Source organism: Eleutherodactylus coqui, chromosome 1, assembly GCF_035609145.1.
Source record: "Eleutherodactylus coqui strain aEleCoq1 chromosome 1, aEleCoq1.hap1, whole genome shotgun sequence".
In the NCBI taxonomy this organism is placed as follows: domain Eukaryota; kingdom Metazoa; phylum Chordata; class Amphibia; order Anura; family Eleutherodactylidae; genus Eleutherodactylus; species Eleutherodactylus coqui.
The window spans coordinates 190,015,061-190,037,676 of NC_089837.1; the positions used below are offsets into that span (position 1 = coordinate 190,015,061).

General features: G+C 42.8%; 1 protein-coding gene and 1 long non-coding RNA gene across 4 annotated transcripts; one reads left to right on the forward strand and one right to left on the reverse strand.

Moving 5' to 3' along the window:
* Positions 1-1,364: 1,364 nt before the first annotated feature.
* LOC136628794 (uncharacterized) lies at positions 1,365-15,064 on the forward strand. 3 transcript variants are annotated; one of them, XR_010792899.1, is made up of 3 exons: positions 1,365-1,786; positions 11,272-11,403; positions 14,877-15,061. It is a non-coding gene; the product is annotated as an uncharacterized lncRNA (long non-coding RNA). The 3 variants fall into 3 exon arrangements; XR_010792900.1 differs by lacking the exon at positions 1,365-1,786 and adding an exon at positions 2,085-2,150 and having other exon boundaries at positions 14,877-15,064; XR_010792898.1 differs by lacking the exon at positions 1,365-1,786 and adding an exon at positions 7,686-7,882 and having other exon boundaries at positions 14,877-15,059.
* On the reverse strand, positions 10,475-21,798 carry LCA5 (lebercilin LCA5). The gene is made up of 8 exons (XM_066604890.1): positions 21,588-21,798; positions 19,708-20,066; positions 17,914-18,443; positions 16,682-16,819; positions 14,865-14,961; positions 14,662-14,780; positions 12,987-13,170; positions 10,475-12,024 (listed from the first exon to the last, which is right to left on the reverse strand). Exons 2-8 carry the CDS (start codon positions 20,045-20,047, stop codon positions 11,237-11,239), a joined length of 2,196 nt encoding a protein of 731 aa, XP_066460987.1. The 5' UTR covers positions 20,048-20,066; positions 21,588-21,798; the 3' UTR covers positions 10,475-11,236.
* Between the last annotated feature and the right edge of the window lie 818 nt (positions 21,799-22,616).

Here is a 22,616-nt window from a genome sequence, read left to right on the forward strand (position 1 = left end):
TAAGTCACACTGGAAGTCACACTGGGCCTGGCAGCCCTGCACTCTCTGGCTCTCAGCCAGACACTGTCTCTGTTGCAGCAGGGTACAACCCTTTTTATATCAGTCACCACACCTGTGGGTGTTTTCCTTCTTGCTTCAGGCATCAGACTGATTGTCTGTTGCCCCCTACAGGCAATCTTCTGTAGCGCACCCCTACACCCCTCATGAACCCATACTGATGAGGAGTTATACCGTTGTTTTCCCTAAGGTATTCTAGGATGGCGTCTCTCGAGAAACCCCTCAAATATTTTTCCAATTATTGAAGTGAGACTTACTGGCCTGTAGTTACCAGGTTCTCTTTTAGATCACTTTTTGTATACTGGAACCACATTGGCAATGCGCCAATCCAGCAGTACAACCCCGGTCTCAATAGTGTCCATAAATATAAGAAATAGTGGTCTAGCTATCATGTCACTTAGTTCCCTTAGAACCCTTGGGTGTATTTCATCCTGGTCCGGCGATTTATCGATTTTAATCCTCTTTAACTGGCTCTGCACTTCCTCTTATGTTAGGCAAGCAATATTTAGTGGGGGGTTCATTTTATTCCCCTGCATCTCGTGTGGCATTTCCTTTTCATTTGTGAATACACTAGAAAAAAAACTATTTAATAAATTGCATTATTTGTTGGCAGGCCAGTGCTTTCAGTGCAAATCCTTTTACTGTTTATATAATTGAAGAATAGTTTAGGATTATTTATGCTTTCATTGGCAGTCTCTCTGCCTCCTCCTTGGCAATTTTGATCTTTTCTTTACATGATTTGTTTTTTTCCCCTGTATGATTTTAGCTGCCTTCTTGTTTTAGTAATTTAAACACTTTCCTTTTTTCATTTATTGCCCTCCTTACAGTCTTGTCGAGCCACATTGGTTTCCTTCTACTTGTAGTTCTTTTATTTTTAAAGGGTATGAACAGGTCACATGAGGTCATTAGGATGTTTTTAAACTTCTTACATTTGTCGTCTGTACTGTTATTTTTGAGGACATTATCCCAATTAATGTTACCCATAGTAGTTCTGAGCTGATCAAATTTTGCTTTATTAAAGTTTAGTTTTTTTGTCACTCCATGATAAGGCTTCTTGTTAAATGACAGCTGGAAATTAATTATATTGTGGTCACTTTTTTCCAAGTGTCTCTGCCCCTGCACCCCCGTGATTCTGTCCTGTTTGTTAGTTAATAGTAAGTCCAGAGGGTATTAGTGTTTCTTGACGCCACCAGGAAGCTAGGGGTTTGACAGGGCTTGGGTGCAGGAACGCCCCTGTCATATCCCTAGCTCCTGATTGGCTGGATTCCTCCGGGTTCTTGAAGGTCCTTTAGCAGCGTCTGTAGAGATCTTTCCCTGCTGTCCACAGTAAGGGCTCGGGTATTTTGTCCACTTTGGCTTCAGTTATTAGCTGGAGAGGCTTCAATGGAAGGCTCTACAGCTACAATTGTAAGCCTACCAGGAGCAGTAACCCGAACCCTAAGTGTGGAGAGCAGGGATAAATCACTAGACATGCTGATGTGAGAGGGGAGCGCTGATGCAGCAGAGCTCAGCTACTCCCCTTCACAGAACCCTCCCTGCGATGCACTCTCTGCTGAGCCCCCACCTGTGTATGAACATGGGAAGACTGACAGCAGGGCAGATAAGGGGATCGCTTGAGGCAAAGCAGAGCCGGCAGCAGCAGGGCCGGTACACAGGAGACGGAGTGAGTGACAACGGGGACTGGAGGTGGCTGAGGAGAGCTGGTAGCAGTTGGGACACTGCAGATGAGGTGAGCACACTGACAATGGGGTGCAGAGCAGCTGGGAGAGGACTGCTGGGAGCCAGGCCAAGAAATGGGAGACTGACAATGGGGAGCGGAGGTGGCAGAGGACAGCCGCAGGGAGCAACCACACTGTCTGCTAGTGCTCCTGTGCCTGCTGCAGCTGTGACTGCCAATGATTCCCCGTCCTCATTCTCTGTTCACTGACTGCCAGGACCTGGGAGAGGAGGCTGCCAACTGGCCAATCAGGAACAGGGTGCATCAACCCCTTGTCAATCTTGACTCCACCAGGACTTCCTGGTGGCGTAAAGATACAGTAATACCAGTCAGGAGTGTCCCTCCCTCTAGTTGGCTCCCGCACAAGTTGGGTAAGGTAGTTATCTTTAATTGTTTTCAAGAACTTATCACCCTTGTGAGATTTGCAGGTTTTGTCTTCCCATATCATATTTGCCTTAATAATAAGATTTCAGTTTTTCTTTTGCTTTGGTGGCCTATAGAAAACCCCTATTAGGCTTTTGTTATTTTCTCCCTGTATTTCTACCCACAGAGATTCCACACGTTCAACTCCTGCATCTATATCTTTTTGTAGCTTCGGCATTAAGTATGATTTAACATACAGACATACCCCTCCCCCTTTCTGGTTTCCACGTTCTCTTTTGAAGAGATTGTAACTCTGTAAATTCATTGCCCAATCGCACTTATCATCAAGCCATGTTTCCGTTATTGCTACTATATCGTAATTTTCATCAGATGTTCTCGCTTCAAGCTCACCCACTTTACCGATCAGACTTCCTGCATTCATTGTCATTCAATTGACACGGTTGTTGTTGTTTTTTATATTCATTTTGCTACTAATGGTACTATTAGCTGTTCTGTCAGTTCTAATTGTACTAACCCTACTCCATGCTTGACCCCTGTTTCCATTTCTTGGTCCCAGGTCACTATTAAACTGTCTACCCCCCTGTTTCTCTTTTTGCCCCCCCCATTCCCTAGTTTAAACACTACTCAAGCCCTCTAGCCATCTTCCCTCCCCATTGAGATGCAGCCCATCCCTATGGTAAAGCCTGTAGCTGACAGCAAAGTCAGCCTAGTTCTCCAGGAACACAATCCTCCTTACACCAACTCCGGAGTCACTTGTTTACCTCCTTAAGACCCTGCTGCCTTTCTAATATGGCTTGTGGTGCAGGTAGTATTTCTGAGAAAACTAGCTTGGAGGGCGTCGTCCTAAGCTTGAATCCTAGGTCCCTGAAATCGTTTTTGAGGGTCCTCCATTGACCTCTAATGACCACTAATGCTTAAAAAGAGCCAGCCAGTCTTCTTTTCCCAGTGTTGGGCACAGGTAAATTCCCTCCCCCCTTCCTTTTTTGCAGCTTCTATTGGAGTCTATGGGAGTTTCCACCGTATATCCGCAAAAGACCCATCTTTGAACGCAGCATTTTTTTATGGGGCCAAAAATCATTCATCTGAGTGAATACATTGGAATCCAATGCTTCAGATGGTCACAATTTTGCCCAATTTTTTGATGCCGCTAAATAGTGGCGTGTATACAGTCGTGTGAATAAGGCCTCATTGTTTGTAGATATCTAATGTCTATTGCATTAACCCCTAAAGGATGCTTTAAATGTAACTACCTCTATTTATTTTAGCCACAACGTCTGTACATAGATGTTAATCATCCAAGTACAGAAGATCTTTAGCAAAGATGCAAAAGCAGTTAGTATTGGGTAGAACAGACTGAAATTTGTGACTGGGGCAATTATTGTATGTTGTCTGAAGAGGCTTTTACTTTTTTTTTATTTGGGTGGGAGGGTGTTATGAGGGGACTGCTAGCTTTTTTTATTTATTAAAAAAAGTAATAGTCCTTCACATTTTATTTATTTTTATTTGTTTTATTTTTTGCAATTATTTATTTATTTATTATTTATTACCCCTTAATAATGAAGCCTGTTTGCACCTTAATGACCAAGCCAAATTTTGAAAATCTGACGTGTCACTTTAACATAGAGTAGCTCCGTAAAGGTTTTGCATATCCAAGTGATTCGGACATTGTTTTTTCGCCACATATTGTACTTCATTTAGTTGGTAAAAATAGACCAATATTTGTGTATATTTATTAAAAGAACCAAACTGGGAACATTTTCAACTGCAATATGTCAAATATTTGCAAACCTACAGTACAAATTTTTGATAAGATATATATTTCTATCTATGTACTTTATTCCCGAAGCACATTGGAAAAACGTTTTTTTTTTTAACCATTTAGGAGACGTACAAATTTAACATTGATTATTACATTTGGAGGAACATTTTATTTTGCTACACCAAGCCAAGATTGCAAAGGCTCATAGGTGTCAGAATGATACATACCCCCACAAACGACCCGATTTTAAAAACTTTATCTCTTAATATATTCACTGAATGGTGATATGAGTATTTTGACCCCACAGTTTCTTTTCAGGTGTTAATGAAATTTAGAGGAAAAAAAAAAATTTTACAAAATTTCTACAGTGCACATCAAAATGAGGATTTACACCCCAAAATGGATACCCCTGTTTGTCCTGTGTTCAGAAACATACCCTTTGTGGCCCTAATCCTCTGTCCATATGCACAACAGGGCCCAAACTGAAAAGAGCAGCCGGTGGCTTTCAGAACAAACATTTTGGTTGAAGGCGGTTTTTGCACACTTGTAGAGCCCTTGAGTGGCCAAAATGACAAAGAACCCCTCAAAAATGACCCCATTTTGAAAACTAGACCCCTAAGTTAATCAATTAATCTGGGAGTGTATTGCATATTTTGACCCCACCGTTTTTGAATGAATCTAAGCAAAGCAGAAGGACAAAATTCTGATTTTCCTTTTTTTGGCCATTTTTTTTGTACAGCACACATATTAATGAAGACTTCCACACCAAAATGGATACCCCTGTTTGTCCTGTATTCAGAAACATGCCCATTGTGACCCTAATCTTATGTCTGTATGCACAATGGTGTCTAAACCAAAAGGAGCATTAAACTTCAACTTTTTAAACTTTTACGTTATCGCTATTATTCATTGAATAATGGCAATCATGTGACCGGAGGCCACCCACTGCGGCCCCCGGTCACTGCTCCATGCTCTCAGCTACCTTAGCACGGACATAATATTGTTCTTCTCCAGGTTTAGTTTCATTATGTCTTACCGCTCCGGTTCTCGAAATGGCAAGGCAGATGCATTGTCCAGGATATGTGCAAAGTCTGAAGAGCAGGCTGTTATGGGAATAAATCATATTCCAGAAGATTTCACTGGTTTGCTCCAGATTGGTTATAATGAGAAGCTTCATGCAGATTAAATAGAACCATTGAAAAGTACAACAGGTTCTGCAAAAAACAAGCCCTCATACAGTGACGTGAACGAATAAATAAAGGAATTACGATTTTTTAAAAGGGGGAAGAAAAAACGAAAATGGAAAAAAAAGGGGGCTGTGTCATTAAGGAGTTAAATAATGAACTAAGTTCCTTCTCTGGGTCATTACAAACGCAGATATACCACATGTGTAATTTTGTTTTTAATTTTTTACAAAGTAAAGGGAGAAAGGTGGGATTTGGGCGTTGTTTTTTTTTTTTTGCTTTTTTAAATTTTTTGTCCCTTTAGGGGACTTGCATAATACTCTGCTATGCGGAGGCATAACAGAGTATTAGACAGGCTATGATGCTCAGACAGAGTCTGAGCGTCATAGCCTAAGCTGGCAAACCCGGAGTCTACATTTAAGCCTCCGGGTGCCACAGAAACCGATAAGGACCCCCTAATCACATTGCGGGGGGTCTGATGGTCACAGAGGGAGCCCCCTCCGACAGCCCTTTATATGCTGCAGTGGCATAGATCGGGGCATGTAAACTGTTAAACACACCATTGCCCCCCCTCCCCCCAACCAACCCGACACACCATTGCTGCCCCCCTGACACGGCTCCGTCCCCTTTCCCCCTCAGCCTGACATCCTGCCCCTACCACTGCACTGACTTCTCATCTAGTCCACACACACTGCAGCTGTCCCTGCGGATCCTGAGTGGTCCATGCAGGCACTTTGTTGCACTGCACTCTACTCCATCCCGGCCGGCAGATCACTCACTGTAGTGATCGTGGCTCCCTCTGCTGCCGCCGTTCCCAGACTCTCCGCTCCACTGGCCACTGTGCTGCTCTACTCCTGCTGTCTGGGTCCTCCTCTGGGCGACGATCACAGGCTCGGCGCTGTCCTCCAGGTATGTATGAACGGGCTTTGGGCGGGGATTAAACACGTCCCCAGCCAATCAGAAGCTGGGGGCGTGAGTAGTTTCATTGACAGCTGTATAATGTCGCCACCCCTTACTTCTAGTGGCGACATAATACAGCAGTACCCTGCACAGCTCCATAGTGAAACATAGCCCGGAAATCTTCCGGGCTATATCACTATGGGTAGTGGAGCTCGTCCCAGAACATTTCCGGGCGTGCCACTCAAGGGGTTAAATGCGCGACCAAATGTTCGGGGTTCCCGAACTGCCCCCGCCATAAGATTACAAGTTGCCGTGCCATTGCCATGGCAGCCGGGGGCCTTTAGAAAGGCCCCAAGGTTGCCATTTCAAACTGCCTATCAAGCCATGCCTGTGGCGTGGATTGATAGAATGGCTGCCCGATTGTGATATGATGTAATGCCATGGCATTGCATCATACTGCAGGAGCAATCAAAGCATTGCAAGTTCTTGTCTCCTATGGGGACTAAAAAGAAAAAAAAAGTTAAAATAGGTTTAAAAAAGTTTTACTAATTATTAAAAAAATTAAAAGTAATAAAAAAAATCAAAACCTTTTGCCATATTTATAATAAAATCATCTAATAAAACAAAAATACATATTTGGTATCGCTGCGTTCATAAAAGTCCGCTCTATCAAAATAATGCACTATTTACCCTGCGCGGTGAATGTCGTCAGAAAAAAGAAAAAAAAAAAAAAAAAGAACGCCAGAATTGAGCTTTTTAGGTCACCTCGTCTCCAAGAAAAAAGTAATAAAAAGCGATTAAAAAGTCGTATGTATTCCAAAATGATACTAATGGAAACTCCAGGATGTCCCACACAAAATGAGCCCCACACAACTATCTCAACTGAAAAATAAAAAAGTTAAGGCTATCAGAAGATGGCAGCAGAAGATAATTTAATGAAATTAAATATCTTTGAAAAAAATAAAAGTAGCACAGCAAAAAAAAAAAAGCTATACAAGTTTGGTATCATAGTAATTGTAACAAGACGCACTCAAAGATGGTGGAATTTACCCACTCCCGGCGTCTCCTCTTTGCACTGTGTGCCAGGCGCCGGCGCATGTGCAGGGAGGAGCCGGCCCGTCACCACTGACATTTCTGTGCGTGTCTATGCGATACCCGCACAGAAATAGAACATGCCGCGATTTGTTTTCCGCGTGAGTTTTCACGCAGACAAATCACGGCCATCTGCCTAGGATTGCAGTATCTAATGCAATCCTATGCAGGCGGGCACGAACGGAAATTCAGCGGGAATTCCCGCCGCAGAATTTCCACCCGTGTGCAGGAGGCCAAAGGCTCTTTAATAGATGGAGCTGGTAGCACTATTCCAACTTCAGTCCTGGAATATCTGGGTATAGAAACATTTTCTAATAAGTGTAAATACAAAAAATGTTTATAGTAATGGGCTAGATTTAACTATAAACAATATTTTTCATGTGACAAGCCCTTTAACTAGTATACAGATCTTTAAAGGGAGAACCTAGACCCTTAGATCGCAAGTTAATCAGAGTATGCCATAATTTGCATAAAACAGCCTGTTGTATCATCTATTTAAATATTTCATATCATGTCGCTTCGTATTTACACATGGGCGAATTCATATCTGTGCTAAACATTAGCATTGTACTGCTTTGTCATAGCAGAACAGCGAAAATAATAGAGTGACAGATCTGTTCTACGATGGAAACGAACAGCGATGGACAGAGGCTGACCATAACTGAGGCAGAGGATTTATTGGAAAAAAAAAGTGTATTGCGTGCTTCACCAATTTTTCCAATAAATTAAGTGGCAACTGCAACAGAGGCTCCTAACAAAATCTCTGACGTAGATGTGGATACACCCTAAGTAAGAATGCTATTCACAATGTTTGTACATAAGCTCACTTCTCTTCTCAATAGAAGAATAAAAATATAGGCCGTATTGTGACAGATAAGACAAATGGCATTTAAGTCTTTTGAAAAGCTGAAATATGGGATAGTAGGGAAGGGTAAAGTAGTAAAGTCGTGCACAATGTAATGCAAGGTAAATCTGGAAAGGAGGATAGTTAGAGCAGTGACTTTTACAAACGTAGAATCCTGTGTCTTCCCCTAATAACATGTAAGGATTACTTCATTATTAGCAGTGGTTGACAGACTACGGCACTATGAGCCAGGATCAGAGAAACCTTGCTAACCAACCCCTTAAATTCTGCTGTCAAAAGCAATCACAGAATCTAAGGAGTTTGACAGAAGGAGTCCGCCCTCTGTCAGTCTAGTGACCCATAAGTTTTCATTGCATTGGCGGGTCTGACAAAGGGGTCGTAGGTGAAGCCTAATTGCCATAGGGGCGCAGGGCTTTGGGACCCTGCTCAGAGGTGTTCTGCACATGAATGCTCTTGACCTAGGATAAGTTGCCACATGCTGTGTGGATGGCAGCCCGGTAGAGGTATTACTGGACCCCTTTTAAAGGGTTGTATTTAAATCCCCTCCTCGTTTTTGCTGAAAGGTAAAAATTTAGACTTTTCAAAAATAAATAAAATTAAAGACCAGGCTGAATTCTGGTCTTGGCAGAAGAACAGCAACTGAACCGGTTATAACATCAGAGACACGCTCTGAGGCCTTGTTCACACGAGCGCTGTTTTCGTGCATTAGGGGCACATGAAAAGTGCGCTTCTGTTAGAACCAGTTGTTACCTATAGAAGCGTTCACATGAAGGAATTTTAGACACGCTAAATACTTGCACCAATCAAAGATAGGACATGCGTGGCTGCAATGCCCGCATCTAAGGTCCGTGGTGTGAGAAAAGATAGGACCTGACCTATCTTGGGTGCGAGATGCGCAGGAGTTTCTATATAGACTCCTATGGGAGCAGGAGTCCATGAAAACTCCTGTGCAGGGAAAGATTTCTGCCGACTGAGGGAATACAGCAGAACATTTAAAACGTGCTGACCAGAAGTGCATTTTAAACGTCCCACTGTAAACTTCTGTTAGTCCTCGTGGGGATGAGGGGACTCCCCGAGGGTTCCCTTAATCCCCGCAGGGACTAACAGGCATGTACAACGGGGCATTTGAAATGTGCTTCTGGGCAGCACATTTTAAATGTCCTGCTGTACGCAGGGGGGTATTCCTCCAGCAACAGGGGGCAGTAGGGGACTCCCTCCACCTCTCTCCCCAAGGGATTTGCCTATAGCGGGGAGAGGGGGGCAGAGTTACAGGGATCTGCCTTATGCCCCCCCCCCCCCAAAATCTCTATATCTGCTATGGGGAATCTCTGTGAGAAGCCCTATAGCCCCGCCCCCTCTCTATGCACAGGGAGAGAGAGCAGGGGTTTGGAGGGAGAGGCAAAGCAGGGCTATGGGTTAATTCCCCATATCTTTCTCTCTCTCTGCCTGCTATTGGGAAATCCAAAGGCCCTGCGGGACTACTTCTCTCTCTCTTCTCCTGGAGCAGCTGCCGTTCATATAATTTTTGTAGCGCAGTATAGGTGCAATTTTTTTTCGCGCCCCTATACTGCGCTAAAACAGTACTAGTGTGAACAAGACCTGTGCTAAAGTACACTGGATAGTCTTTTACATATGGCAGTACCAGCCACAGTGCTTGGATAAGAGTGGCACTGAATAAAAAGCAGACTCCCTTCTCCTACAACCCCTTTAAGGATAAGGCTTTCTTTGCACTGTTGCACTTCAGCAAAACCCCCCTTATTATTAAAAAAACAAAGCAATTAAAAGCAGTAATAATTTAGTAACAAACCTTTGAAGATGTTCATGCAAATGAAATTATTTTAACATGTGTGCTACTCTGCAGCTATCAAACACCTATAGAGCTAAAGATTTTAACTCCTTAGTGACGGAGTTTTTCTTTTTTCTCCCCCCCCCCCTCCCTTTAAAAAAAACAAAAAAAAAAAACATAACTCCTTTATTTATCCATTGATGTAGCTGTATGAGGGCCTGTTTTTTGTGGGCCGCGTTGTATTTGTAATGTACCATATAATGTACTGAAGAAACTTTAAAAATTCTAAGTGGAGAGAAATGAAAAAAAAAAAAAAGACATTCCGCCATTTTTTGGTGCGTCTTGTTTCTACAGTGCACAAACTGCAAGAAAAATGACATAACTGCCGCCATGGAGGCGGAGCAGACTAGGGAGCGTTCTCCCCCCCCCCCCCCCCTCCATTCACAGAAAGCAGACAGTTGTTCAAAAGTGAGTGACTGCTGTTTACACTGCATGATGCGTCATTCAGCATGCAGAAACTTGATGATTCTCGCTCAGTCGCTGCAAGCCCAATAGACATTAGATTTTCAGCAGACATTGCCATGATCTATTGAATTAAAAAGAAAAAAAAAAACACAAAGTGTTTAAATGTCTGTATCTAATTTTGCATGAGAAGACAAATTGTGCTTCACTGCTCAAGCCTGAAATTTTAGGCTTTATTAAAGAAATTAGCAGAATATTTAAACACTCATTTTATTTTAGTTACATCATGATGACAAGGCCAAGATGGTAAAATATTTAAATATTCTCACTTTCCAAAATGCCATAACACTTCAATATTAATTATTTACCTTACTGGCAGCTCAGTAAGAGTTTATAGATTATAATTATCGAAATATAGTGTAAAATACATTTATAAAAATCATAGTAAATTGTGCAAACAACATTTTATGACAGATGCTCTTAAACAAATATTATAGATATTTAATGCTTTGTTATAATCTTCATTTCCGGCATCGCTTCCACATTTGTAAATACAAATTGTTATCATCATCAACCGAACATCAGAATTATTATAATTCAAATGCACAATTTTTCAGTTAATAATTATGACAAATTTGTTTAACATTAGGTGTGGAATACGCAAAAGTAATAATTTCTAATGTAATACAGTGCAAAAGTGCTATGTTGTACTATCAGTATCCCACCGCAGGCTATTCAGCTGCAGTAAGTGTGGCCATGCAGGCTCCATCTGCCAAATAGGGTGAGCTGCCACTATACATTTTAAAAGGGGCATTAGTAAAATTCTTAACATAATCTATAAAAAAAAATACATACAAACAAATCAGGAATGTTAAGTGTACTTCCACATCTCAGTCAGTCGGTTTTTTGAAAAATAATTTAATGAGACTACTTCGGAAAAATACTAGCAGTTACAAAATATGCAACACACAATTAAGGAATCCGTATATTTTGACAAGGCTTTAAATATTAAACAGGCACATTTACATTCCTATAATGCTAATTCTTCAATTTCATCTTCTACAGATTTAACAGCTCTTATTGATGAGGTCCTTGCTGGCGTGTTCTGCAAGCGGCTTCTACTGGAGCTTGAGGTTTTCCCATCACCAGATAAGAACACATCATCTTTCCCTTCGATTTTGCTGTTTTGGTCCCAAGGTAAAGTTTTGCTAGAGTCCTGAACAGGGAGTTTACTACTATTCGAAATGAGACCATCTTGGTCCCCAAATTTGGAAATAGAAGGCAACGTAGCATTAGAACCGTTTCCAAAAAGCTGCTCCATTAAACTAGATTTTTTGTCTTTTTGTATGTCCAGCTTTGAGGTGGTTGTAATCGTCTCCTCCCCCACTTCCTTTCTTGGATTATGAACAACGGATCTCCCTCTTCCAAAAGATGGAGTATAACTTCCAAATGTTAAGTCCCCATTAGTATCCATTGTGTTTTTTTGACTCTGGCCATCTCTTTTTGACTCGTGTCCTCCGTGAACTGGAAGGCCATTAAACAATTTCTCAGTTGGTTCTGAGAATCTATATATTTTATGCTTTCTATTTGTAATATCCATTTTTACTGAAGTATCCAGTTGTGGAGTTTGAGCACGTCGAGAGTTCTCAGAGTAAAACGGGTCTTGGTTTTCGTTATCAATTTCAAACATTTTTGCCAATAAGAGCTCCTTTTTAAGCCTTTCCTCTTCACTTCTGTTTACACCTTCTTCCTTTATGGTTCTTTCTTCACTCATCAAGTCGTTTTTCCTCTTTCTTTCAAATTCTTCTTTCTCCCATTCTGCAAGTATTAGAAAAAAACAATCCTAAATTCAGATATGGCATTAACATAACACACACAACTGGTAAATGAGTTTGCATGTTAAGCTAGTGATACATAGAGAGAGGTCTCCATTAAAAGGGCTTGTCTTATTTTATATAGTTTTGTGCTACCCGTGACAAAAAAAAAATATATAAAATATACTCACCATGGCAGTTTGGCATACAGCATCTCACAGAAAATGTCACCAGGCGAAAAGACCCAGTGACATCCTGTAAATCTGCCACATGGGCTTCTAATGTAGAAGCGCCCAGCAGGTTTACGGGGCGTGATCAGTTACATACCTGTCAGGGCTTCTGATGGCTGCAGGGTCACATGAGTAAAGACGTGTGAATGCTGCAGCACTTGCAAACAGTAGAATGGGGCGCAGCTAGCAGTGACAGAGGAGCATCATGGTAGTGGAAGGCAAGTATTGTGTTTATATTTTTTATATACACTGCATCCCCATTGCCACCAATTATTCAGAAAACCTCTTTAACAGAGAATCTGGTGGCTACACAGGTGTTTGTAATTATTCTCATAGAAAAAGGGAAGGATCCTAACCCAATTCCCAATTTACTGGAAAACCTTCTTGCGCCATCATCAGGTATTTTCTTTAGAAACACCTAATAAGTAGTCCACAACTCTAAGATTATCACTTTATTTAATGTGAACGGTGGAAAGAAACAAAAAAGTAGTAATTTTTCTTCCCATTCAGCCAACCAAAAATATGGAATATAAAGAGATCAAGCAGTTTGTGCCCTAAAATGTTAACAATGAGATAAATACAACCCCTCTTGTAAAAAAACAAGCCCTTTTATGGCTAAGTTGATGGAGAAAGTCATAGCTCTATGAATACTGTCAAAAAAAAAAATGAAAAAAAGTTCCTGAAGGCCTTACTGGCAAAATAGGTTTGGTACTATAGGGGCTTATGGTGATCTTACCTTCACGCAGTTGCCTTGCTTTGTCCTCCAAAAGCTTTTGCTCCTTATTTCTATTTAACATCTCTTCTTGAGCTTGTTTTCGTTCTGCCTGTTCTCTCTCTCTTTTACGCCTTTCAGCTTCTTGCTTTTCTCTTTGAATGCTTTCTGCTTCCTTTTTAAGCTGTTCTGCTAAATTATCTTCTTCCTTTGGCAAAAGATGAATGAATAATATAAAAGTTGTCACCTCTACTCACTATTAATTTGAAACAGGTCTGTTATCACCTCTCTGAAAAGTAAGGCAAAAGAAAAAGCACAACCCCTGTGCATATTCCTTATTGGTGCATATGAACATCAGAGAGTAGCATGCCCTACTCATGACCTTCCTCTATGACCCAGAACAGAAAGTCGCCTAGTAATACTACAGTTTTCTTACTGGGCGTGCTGAGACCAGGACTGGGGACTAGAGATGAGCGAGCATACTCGCTAAGGGCAATTACTCGAGCGAGTATTGTCCTAAGCGAGTACCTGCCTGCTCGGAAGAAAAGATTCGGGTGCCGGCGCGGGTGAGTTGCAGGAGTGAGCAGGGGGGAGAGAGGGAGAGATCTCCCCTCCATTCCATCCCCCCCGCTCTTCCCCGCCGGCACCTGAATCTTTTCTCCGAGCGGGCAGGTACTCGCTAAGGACAATGCTCGCTCGAGTAATTGCCCTTAGCGAGTATGCTTGCTCATCTCTACTTGGGACAACTAGCTTTTCACCCAAGACCTAACATTTTAGGAGGGGTTGTGTATCTTAGCCTAGCTCCTTTAAATTTTTGTATCATAACTTGAATTTTAGCTTTTCAGCATCTGACAAACTGCAACAAAAGCAAAAAAGTTTGAAGAAAAAAAAAAAAAAAAAGGCAGTTTTTCCACTTGCAGGAAGACCGTAAATATACATTATGAATGATCAATTATTCGAATGGGCAGGAATTCTCCCGCTGCATTGTCATCCGTCTTATAAGTTTGTTGTTGTGGCAGATGCTATACAACTGTCCCATAGCTGATCCATTAGTGGGCTAGCTGACCACAGTGCTGCTGTCAGCCTTAGTTGGGGGAAGGAGTTCCTCATTGGCTAACCAGTCATGAACTCCTTCCCACATTTTCAGCATACATGTACGGGATGATGATTGCATGAGCACAGAAGCAGAGCTTGTGTGAGCACCATGGGAGCTGACAGCCGGACTAAGTATCTTATCATTGACACCTCCAACAATCACGAGAATGGGGGTCCAGAAGGCCCCATGAATGAATAAAGCAATGATCATGCATGCATGCTACCACATATGCTAAGATATCTTTGGCACTCCCACTGAAATGAATGGAGCAACGGTATGCATGCATGCGTGAATATCGCTCCATTTGTTTGGGGACCTTCAGGACCTTGTTCTAATATGAGCTGGGGTTTCCTGTGTCCGGACCCCACTAATCAGATTGTTCGTTCCTATCTTGTGATTAAGCGATAACTTTAATTTGTGGGATTATTCCTGCAAGTTTCTGTCTCATCAGCTAAATTTTTTAAACTTTTATTAGGTTTTGATTAAACACATAAGTTTGTACATTTGGCATTAGTGCTCCACCTTCATTTACTGTCTTGGGAAATTCAGCTTCAGAACTGCAAGTTAAAAAAATAGAGAGAACGCTGTATTGTGAAGCATTACCAGAGCTTCCTGCTCGCTCTCTAGTTTATCTTCAGTTGGAACTGGGGGTGGAGGAGGAAAGTCCAGCCATGAGGCATCGTCATTTGTTTGAACACTTATGTTAACGCCATGACTCTTCCCTATAACGAAAAAATCCAATTATACATTATACTCCGCCTTTTTAAGTGAAATCTCTGTACTTTCATTAACATGATCTATCTTACCTTTCTTCCTAGGTGTAATCTCAGTGTCCCTTTTCGGTGAAGGCTTGGGCAAACGCAAAGCATAGATATTTTTTGCATCAAGTTCTCTTTCTTTGTCCTGTATGGTGGAAAACATAAATGTACTTGTGTATGCATGCAAAGAAATATAAAGCTGAACTTCCGGGTCCATCAGACTGAAGTGCTTTTGTGGAGCAAAACAGTATTACATACAAAATACCCATTTATATTCTTATGCTGCAAATTTGCTCATAAGTCTTACAATCATATCTCAGGGTGCTTTACAGATCTTCAGAGGTGAGGGCTGGAACACGCAGCTGCTCCAATCTCAAGTCTATTGCTGACTTTCTTTTCTTGATACCTCAGTTTTCCGTACGGACTCTTCTTAGATCGACTCTTTGCACTTTGATGAATCGGTCAATGGAGGACGTCATACTGTCAATCAAGTCTGACACCACCCATTGTCAGATTCACAGTGCCTGGAACCGGATCTAAGGAGAGCCTATACATGCAATTAGCCCCCCAGACCTTACCACATGACAGGTCCTTTTTAACCCCTCGTGGCAGCAAGCAAACATGTACTTTGGATATCCGTGGCATTTGTATGGAGTAGCCTAAGGTGCTAGCTGTCAAAGACAGCTGTTACCTGAATGCAGCAGCATTAATGCTTTAGAAACTGCGGCATATAAATAGCTTAATAGGATGCTTGTAAAAATTCAATATACTGCACTAGAAATGTATTGTAGTATATTGTACAAGAAATCAATGCGAACACAAGTTCAAGTCCCCAGTTGTTAGAAAAAAAAAAAAAGAAATTGTAATGTTTAGTTTTTTTTTTCATTTTTCATTAATACAAAAAAAAAAAAAATATTAAAAAGCAAAAAAAATAAAAATAAAATATATAAAACAATATTTGGTATCACCCTGTCTGTTTGGCTAAGGCTGCCTGTCCACAGGCATTGCGAAATCCCGCAGCGAATCTCCGCCGCGGGTGCCGGCAGACAGATCTCAGCAATCAGCCTATCTGACAGATAGGCTCACCGCGAGGAATTGCGGCAATTCGCAGCAATGATTCTCTGCTCGTGGACGGGCAACACTGTGAAAATTCGCCCCTGGACAGGAGCCCTAAAATAATGCATTCTTTTTCCTGCATGGTAAATGCTGTCAGAGAAAAATAAAAAGATACACAGTATTAAAAAGCGATTAAAAAGTCATATGCTCCCCAAAATAGTACCAATCCACTGATCAAACTTATCACCTATCCCAAGAGTAAGTGATAAGTCAATTTTGATGCAACTCCTTTAAAGGAAGTCTATCACCTGATTTTGACAATAAACTAATTGTATTGTGGGACTTGTTTATGATAACAACAGTACCTTTATTATCTTGAACAGATGAATGAAAATATTGGTTCTCTACACTGGATACGTAAACTATACTACACAACCAGATGGACATAGAATCTGGAACAAGCGTCCGCTGTCAGTGCTGCAATACACAGGGGTCAGAGTGGAAGCTGCTGCTCCGACCCCTATGTAGTGGCAGGCGCAGCTCTCATTAACAATAATAATAGCTGTGCCTACACTGGAGTCGGGACAGTAGTTTCTGCACTGACACCTGTGTATTGCGGCATTGATAGCGGGCGCCTAATCAGCTGGGGTTCACAGCGACGGACCCCAGCCGATCGACTATTGATGACCTATCCTGAGAGTAGGTCATCAATAGTATTTTCCTGGAAAACCCAACTCTTCAGAAGCATCATGCAGGTATCCCAATTTACATAACACCAACTTCATACACAGAAATCAAAGAATGCATACCCGTAATTTTTGAGTCACCCGTTGAAGCTCTTCTTGCAGCACTTTCTTGTCATCTTGAACATCATGGACTTTCTTCTTCTCAATTATCAACTGCCTTTGGAAACTGCTTTGCGTCAGGTCAATGTTCTTCTCCAGCTCCTGGAAGATGCAGGAAAGGGTTCGTGTCAGCACTCTTAGTTTTTCCAAGAAGACAAGAACAAGTTTTTAAAAGGTTTATTCCCTCCCTCAGCAGCCAGTTTTGTCCTCTTTTACATAGGCCTATTTTTTAAAGTCTGCCATGTGTCACTTTATGTGATAGTAACTTTAGAATGCTTTTACTTATCAAATTGATTCGGAGAGTTTTTAGCAATACACTGTACTTTGTTAGTGATTTTTGGTTGGTAGGTTTTCTGTAAACAAAAAAAGTCATTTTTAATTTTTTTTCTCCAAAAATGTTTAGATGCCATGGTCAGCAATGACTGCAGTATCTGCAGGGTTAAGGGGGTTTTCTAGGAAGAATACTATTGATGACATATCCTCAGAATAGCTCATCAATAGTTGATCAGTTGGGGTCCATTGCTTAGAACCCCGATCGATCAGCAGATTGTGAGCCCGTTGACAGCACCGCAATTACACAGAGGTCGTAATGAAAGCAGCAGAAGTCTCTGCTCCAAACTCTATGAAATGGCCGGTGCTTGTAACTTGGCTCTCATTGAAATCAACACAAGCGAAATCAAAGGTGAGGTCATCAATAATATTCTCCCTGGAAAACCCCTTTAAAGGACATTGAGTAATGATTAGGTGAGCAAGTGCTCATCTTCACAATCCTCTTTTGGCAAAAAGACCCCCATTTGTGATAATAAGATAGCAAAAATGTTCTAATTGACAATGGGGGCAGGGGGTGCTAACATGTTATCTTTCCCCTGGACAAAAGAGCTGTCCTACCTTTGCTCTGCACGCAGTCTAAAGTGATAACGGTAAATTCAGCATTACCAACCCTACTTCAAATAGGTGTAACGTCAGTTCTATTGCTGCTACAGACAGGAGACTTGACTTTAAAATTATACTGTGACCCCGCTAGCACTAACAGAACAGGAACTATAGTAGCTTGAAGTAGTACAAACTCTGTTCATCCAAAACTATAAGGTTCATATGTAGAATAAACAGAGTTCAGAGTAACCTGTAGGGGGTTAAAGCAATCTACGATAACTAATCCACTGTAAAATTACAATGCAAATAAAATGCTGGAATACCCGGACTCTTCTTTCTCGATCATCCAGCCTACTTTCTAGAAGATCCACTTTCTTTGTTAGCTCCTCACGTTCAGCAAGGTGTTTATTCTCAGAAAGCTGCTTTAACTTCTTTAATGCGACATTTGCCCTGTACAACTCTTCTTCTGTGTCCTTCAGTCTCTTTTCTGTATTCCTCTCCCTTTCCTGAGATTTGCGTAGTCGTTCTTTTAGGGTTCGGATCTCATTATTATGACGGGATATCAGCTGGGAGATCTCATTTTCTGTATCCTCAAACTTATTCAAGGCCTTTTCCTGTCTGAACTGTAACCTCTTTAGGGCCTTGTTTTCTTTCTGATACTCTTCTAATTTTAACTGAAGCTCTGTTAATTCATTTCTTAGTTCATTAATTTTCAAGAGCCGAGCTGAAAGAACTCTTTTAGTGACAACATCTATGTCCTTTGGAGGAGACTCTTTGTTTAGACTCTGGGAACGAAATCCCCATCGTGGTGCCTTTTTACTGGATGAAAATTTGGTATGCATTTTTTTTATACCTGCAACAACAAGCACATTATGGTCAGTCAATACGGAATGACTGAATGCAGTCAAGCTGGTCTCATGTGGTGCTATTTTTACCGGTATTATTTGTGATGGAGACTCTTAACACAACCTCTAAGGCCGGCGGCACACGAACAGATTTGCATTGTGGAATCCACAGTTGGCGCCAGCACCGTGGATCCGCAGCTAATACTGTTTGGCATATGCAATGTAAAGATCAATTTTTTTCCTATATACTCGTGGAATCAAACTGCGATTTCCACGCGTGGAGGAGAGGGGGGAGGGGGGGAAATAAAATGAAAAAAAAAAAAAAAAAAAATCGCTGCATGCTCTATTTTCATGCGGATTCCACACGAATGGCTTCCATTACAGTCAATGGAAGCCTTCTGACCTGCGGCCCTTCCGCAATTGACACTGCAGAAAGATCACGAGTTCCGCATCATTGCCTAGTGATGAAAAAAAAAAAAAAAAAATCTGAACTGTGCATGTCCGATCGCGAGCCATCCGCACCATCCGCAATACAGATAAATATGCAAGTACGCACGACCACCAGCTGGGAAAAGGGTCGGATTCCGCTGCAGGCTCCCGCATGCGGAATCCGACCCATTTGTGTGCCGCCGGCCTAAAACAGATATAAAAAAAAAAGGCCTAAAATATCTGGTGATCTAGTTTGACATGAGACTGGGCAGTGGGTTTAAGTTTATTGTGTCTGTCTTCCATTAGCAACAATATTTGGATTTTTTTTTTATATGTATGTATATATGATACACAACGCATGCCCTCAAAGCTGCATCCTATCTAGTCTACTTATAGGTGTTGTCCCAGATCCATAACAGGGATTTACTTAGGAATTTGTATAACCACTAATAATTTTCTGATATGCTTTGTAAGAACTTGGGAATTAGTCAACTCCCGAATTGCCACCTCCAGGGCAAGGTGGCTGCCACACATGTACCGTATGAAGTCACTCCTGCACAATGCTCTCCTACCAGCTCTTATTCCCAGCACTTCACGTAGCACGGCAACACGCTGCAGAAACACAACTCAAAACCTGGTCGTCTAGCTTTATAGGGTTGCTTAACTAAAGAACTAGACTAAAGCTGCCTTCATATGGAGTATAGCTTTTTTTGAAACAAGGTAGAAAAAAAAAAAAAGAAGGTTGAAAAAAAGTTTGTGGCAAGTTTCATAACTTCTTATTGGCCCACAGATTGGTAAATTTTTATAAAAATGTCACCCTCAGGTAGAAAACCCACATCTTACCTCTGTTATGTACAGGTGTTACAGATCTCACTTTATAGCCAGTCTTCTTGGCACACGGTGACACGTTCTTGGAGCTAGGTGTTGGTGACCGCTCAGACCCATATGTTGTGTTCTCATAGTCATCAGAATAGTAAGAGTCACTACTTTTATCAATATTCGGGCTTCTATCCCGGACGCTTCTGGTCCTTCCTCTCTCTGTCCTCGCCATGTCCTGGTCGTTCTTCATGCTTTTCTTCGCAGTGCTGGTTTGAATGCTTGTAGAATCCTGCTGGGACGAAGGGCTCCTTCCTCTTCGTCTGTCAGTCTCATCATACTGGGTGTACGGGCTCTGGCTAGTCATGTCAGTGAGTTGGCCATTTCTGTTAGTAACAAATATAATGGATAATATCTCAGAACATACCAGGGTTAGGCGGCTAACAAAGAATGGCTAAATAGTATTATCAGAACACATTGGGGCAGATTTAGACAAACCCTTTCCATATAACCCTCTCCCTTCTGTTAGCCATGGGGAAGAGGCACGGCAAGAGGAACTGCCCCACTGGAGGAGCCATCAGGTCTTCACTCACAGCACTCTACGTACAGTTGCGGCAGTGTTTGGTATTGCAGCTCAGTTCCATGCAAGTGGATGAAACTGAGCTGTAGTACCGCGCACCGCCACATCCCGAGTACACAGCTGTTCCTGGATACACACCAAATGGGCTGCGGAAGACTCCTGTGACACACATCTGCAACATATTAATCAGAAACAGGCACACGCTCTTCCCCAGCACCCATCTATCATATTCTCAAAAACACAACCAGCTCAGTAAAAAAGGGAATCCAAGGGCTGTAAACCCAACCCCCGTAAGAAGAGATCAGATTCTGTGGATGGGTATAACTTCTTTTTTGATGGGGCATCTTTAGGCTGCACATAGACATTCACCCATTTAGCAGTTTCGGTCTAATCCAAGTAGGAATAGTGAGATTGTCTCCCAACAGCAAATGTGGAAATAGGAGGATCAGATATATCGCTGATTCTGTATCACCCCGGGAGATAAGCTGCGGTCTGAGCCATCTACATATACAGCGTAGGCCATGCTCACACCTACATTAGGGGATTCCGGAACCTGTTCTGTTGTTGGAGCAGAAAAGGGGAATCCCCTGGCTGAATGGGTCCATTTTTGTGATGGAGCCAATTGACTACAATGGGGTCCGTTCCGTTTGGCATTTTACTTGATAAAAATGTCTGGCATTTAATGCCCGATTTACAACAGCGCCCGCGAACACAGATGTGAGCACCGCCTTACATCGATCTGGAACATCATGTCAAGGATGTCAGGAGCATATTCCACTGCGCTCCTAATCTGAGCAGTACAGGGGAGCTAGGTGTACCCGAAGCCCCCATAGTCACTGGATACAGACAGGACTTGATGATCTCTCCGTCTATCGCACTTATTACATACAGCGATTCTCCTGTCCGTATTTACACCTGACTGCACACGGGCCCATTACACTCAATGGGACTATACAGACATGCGTGTTTTTACACGGACTGTGAAAAAAAAGTCGTAGCGCATCCTGTTCTTCTCGGACAACGCTTATCCATTCATATCAATGGGTGCGCAAATAAAACCTGAAGCACAGATCTCTGAGTGTGTTTTTTATGAGGGTTGCTAAGCAACTCTAGAGAAAAAAAACTTGCCTCTATTTTTTTGTGCGCAAGAGAAAAAAAACGGATACCGCACGGACGTAAAATACAGAGCCATGCAACGCATACGGATGTCACACAGACAGGCGCTACAATTAGTCCGGTTGTCAAGCACCAAAAGCAGACACTCGTGTGAATAAGGCCTCCTAGTGAAGGGACAAGGAGGAGCCCCTGCGGTGACACATGCACCCACCTAGCACCAGCTCGGGTCACACAGGCAGGTGGTCGTCCCCCTCCTCCTGGCGCTGGTGGTCCTCTGTCGCCAGGCTGTCAGTATGTCGCAGGCTGCTGCTGCTGCCCGCAGTATATTTACAGGCAGCTCCACGGTAACGCTCTGTAACCACTCCAAGCACAACGCTCAGCTCCGTCCCGCTCACGTGACCTGCACCAGGCAACCGGCGGGCTTGTATGGAAATGCCGTCCCCATTGGACGGCTGTAAGACCACGTGTGATTGGCGGGACTCTGCATGGCCGGGCCGCTGGACTGTGTGGTTGCAGTGAGGGGCCCTGGAGGCCCCTGGGCGGGCGGACGGTCACGTGACATGATGATATGTCTGTTCCTCGCACTGCCGGGTGTTCTCTACACTACAGTGATACACGCACGAGTGCTGAGGCTGCAATATGGCGGCTGTCCAAGTATACCGCGCGTCCTCTAATAACGCAAGTATACACCCGCTGGAAAGTGTCGGCACGGGCCGGGCGCCATACTCTGGACTGGCTGTGTACGGCAGCGGTTCTGTGCTGCGATCTCCGGCTCGGGGCCCCAAGTACATCCCACATGCACAAGGGCCACAGGCTTCAGTGCATCAGGCAGCACATTGATCTGTGACCTGGTTTCCGTTCCTTTCAGCTACATTTTTCTGCCCCCACAGGACGCACTCGGGCTGCGTATTATGCATGTATATTTCATGCACATAAGGCCGCCTGCACCGCGGGATTTCCACCGCTCAAAGCCTGCATAGGAGTGCATTACAATACGCACTCCTATGCAGACGGCCGCGGTTTGGCCGCGTGAAATGTCGCGCGGCAAACAAACCGCGGCATGTCCTATTTTTGTGCGGGGCTCGCAGACCCTCGCACAGATATGTCACTCACCCGGCCGCCGGCTCCAGTCTGCGCATTCGCCGGCTGCACGGCAGCCAGCACATGAAAGAGCCGGGGCCGCCGGGCGCGGGTGAGTACGCGCTCGTTGATTTTAGTGTTCTTAGGGTTGGGTTCGAGG

Bases quoted from the DNA above. Each gene is read 5' to 3' on its own strand.
- LCA5 (XM_066604890.1), bottom strand. From the start codon at position 20,047: ATGACTAGCCAGAGCCCGTACACCCAGTATGATGAGACTGACAGACGA. The intron at 16,820-17,913 runs GTATTCCAGCAT...TGCATCTTCCAG, and splicing joins ATCGAGAAAGAAGAGTCCGG to GAGCTGGAGAAGAACATTGA. The intron at 14,781-14,864 runs GTAAGATAGATC...TTTTCGTTATAG, and splicing joins GATTACACCTAGGAAGAAAG to GGAAGAGTCATGGCGTTAAC.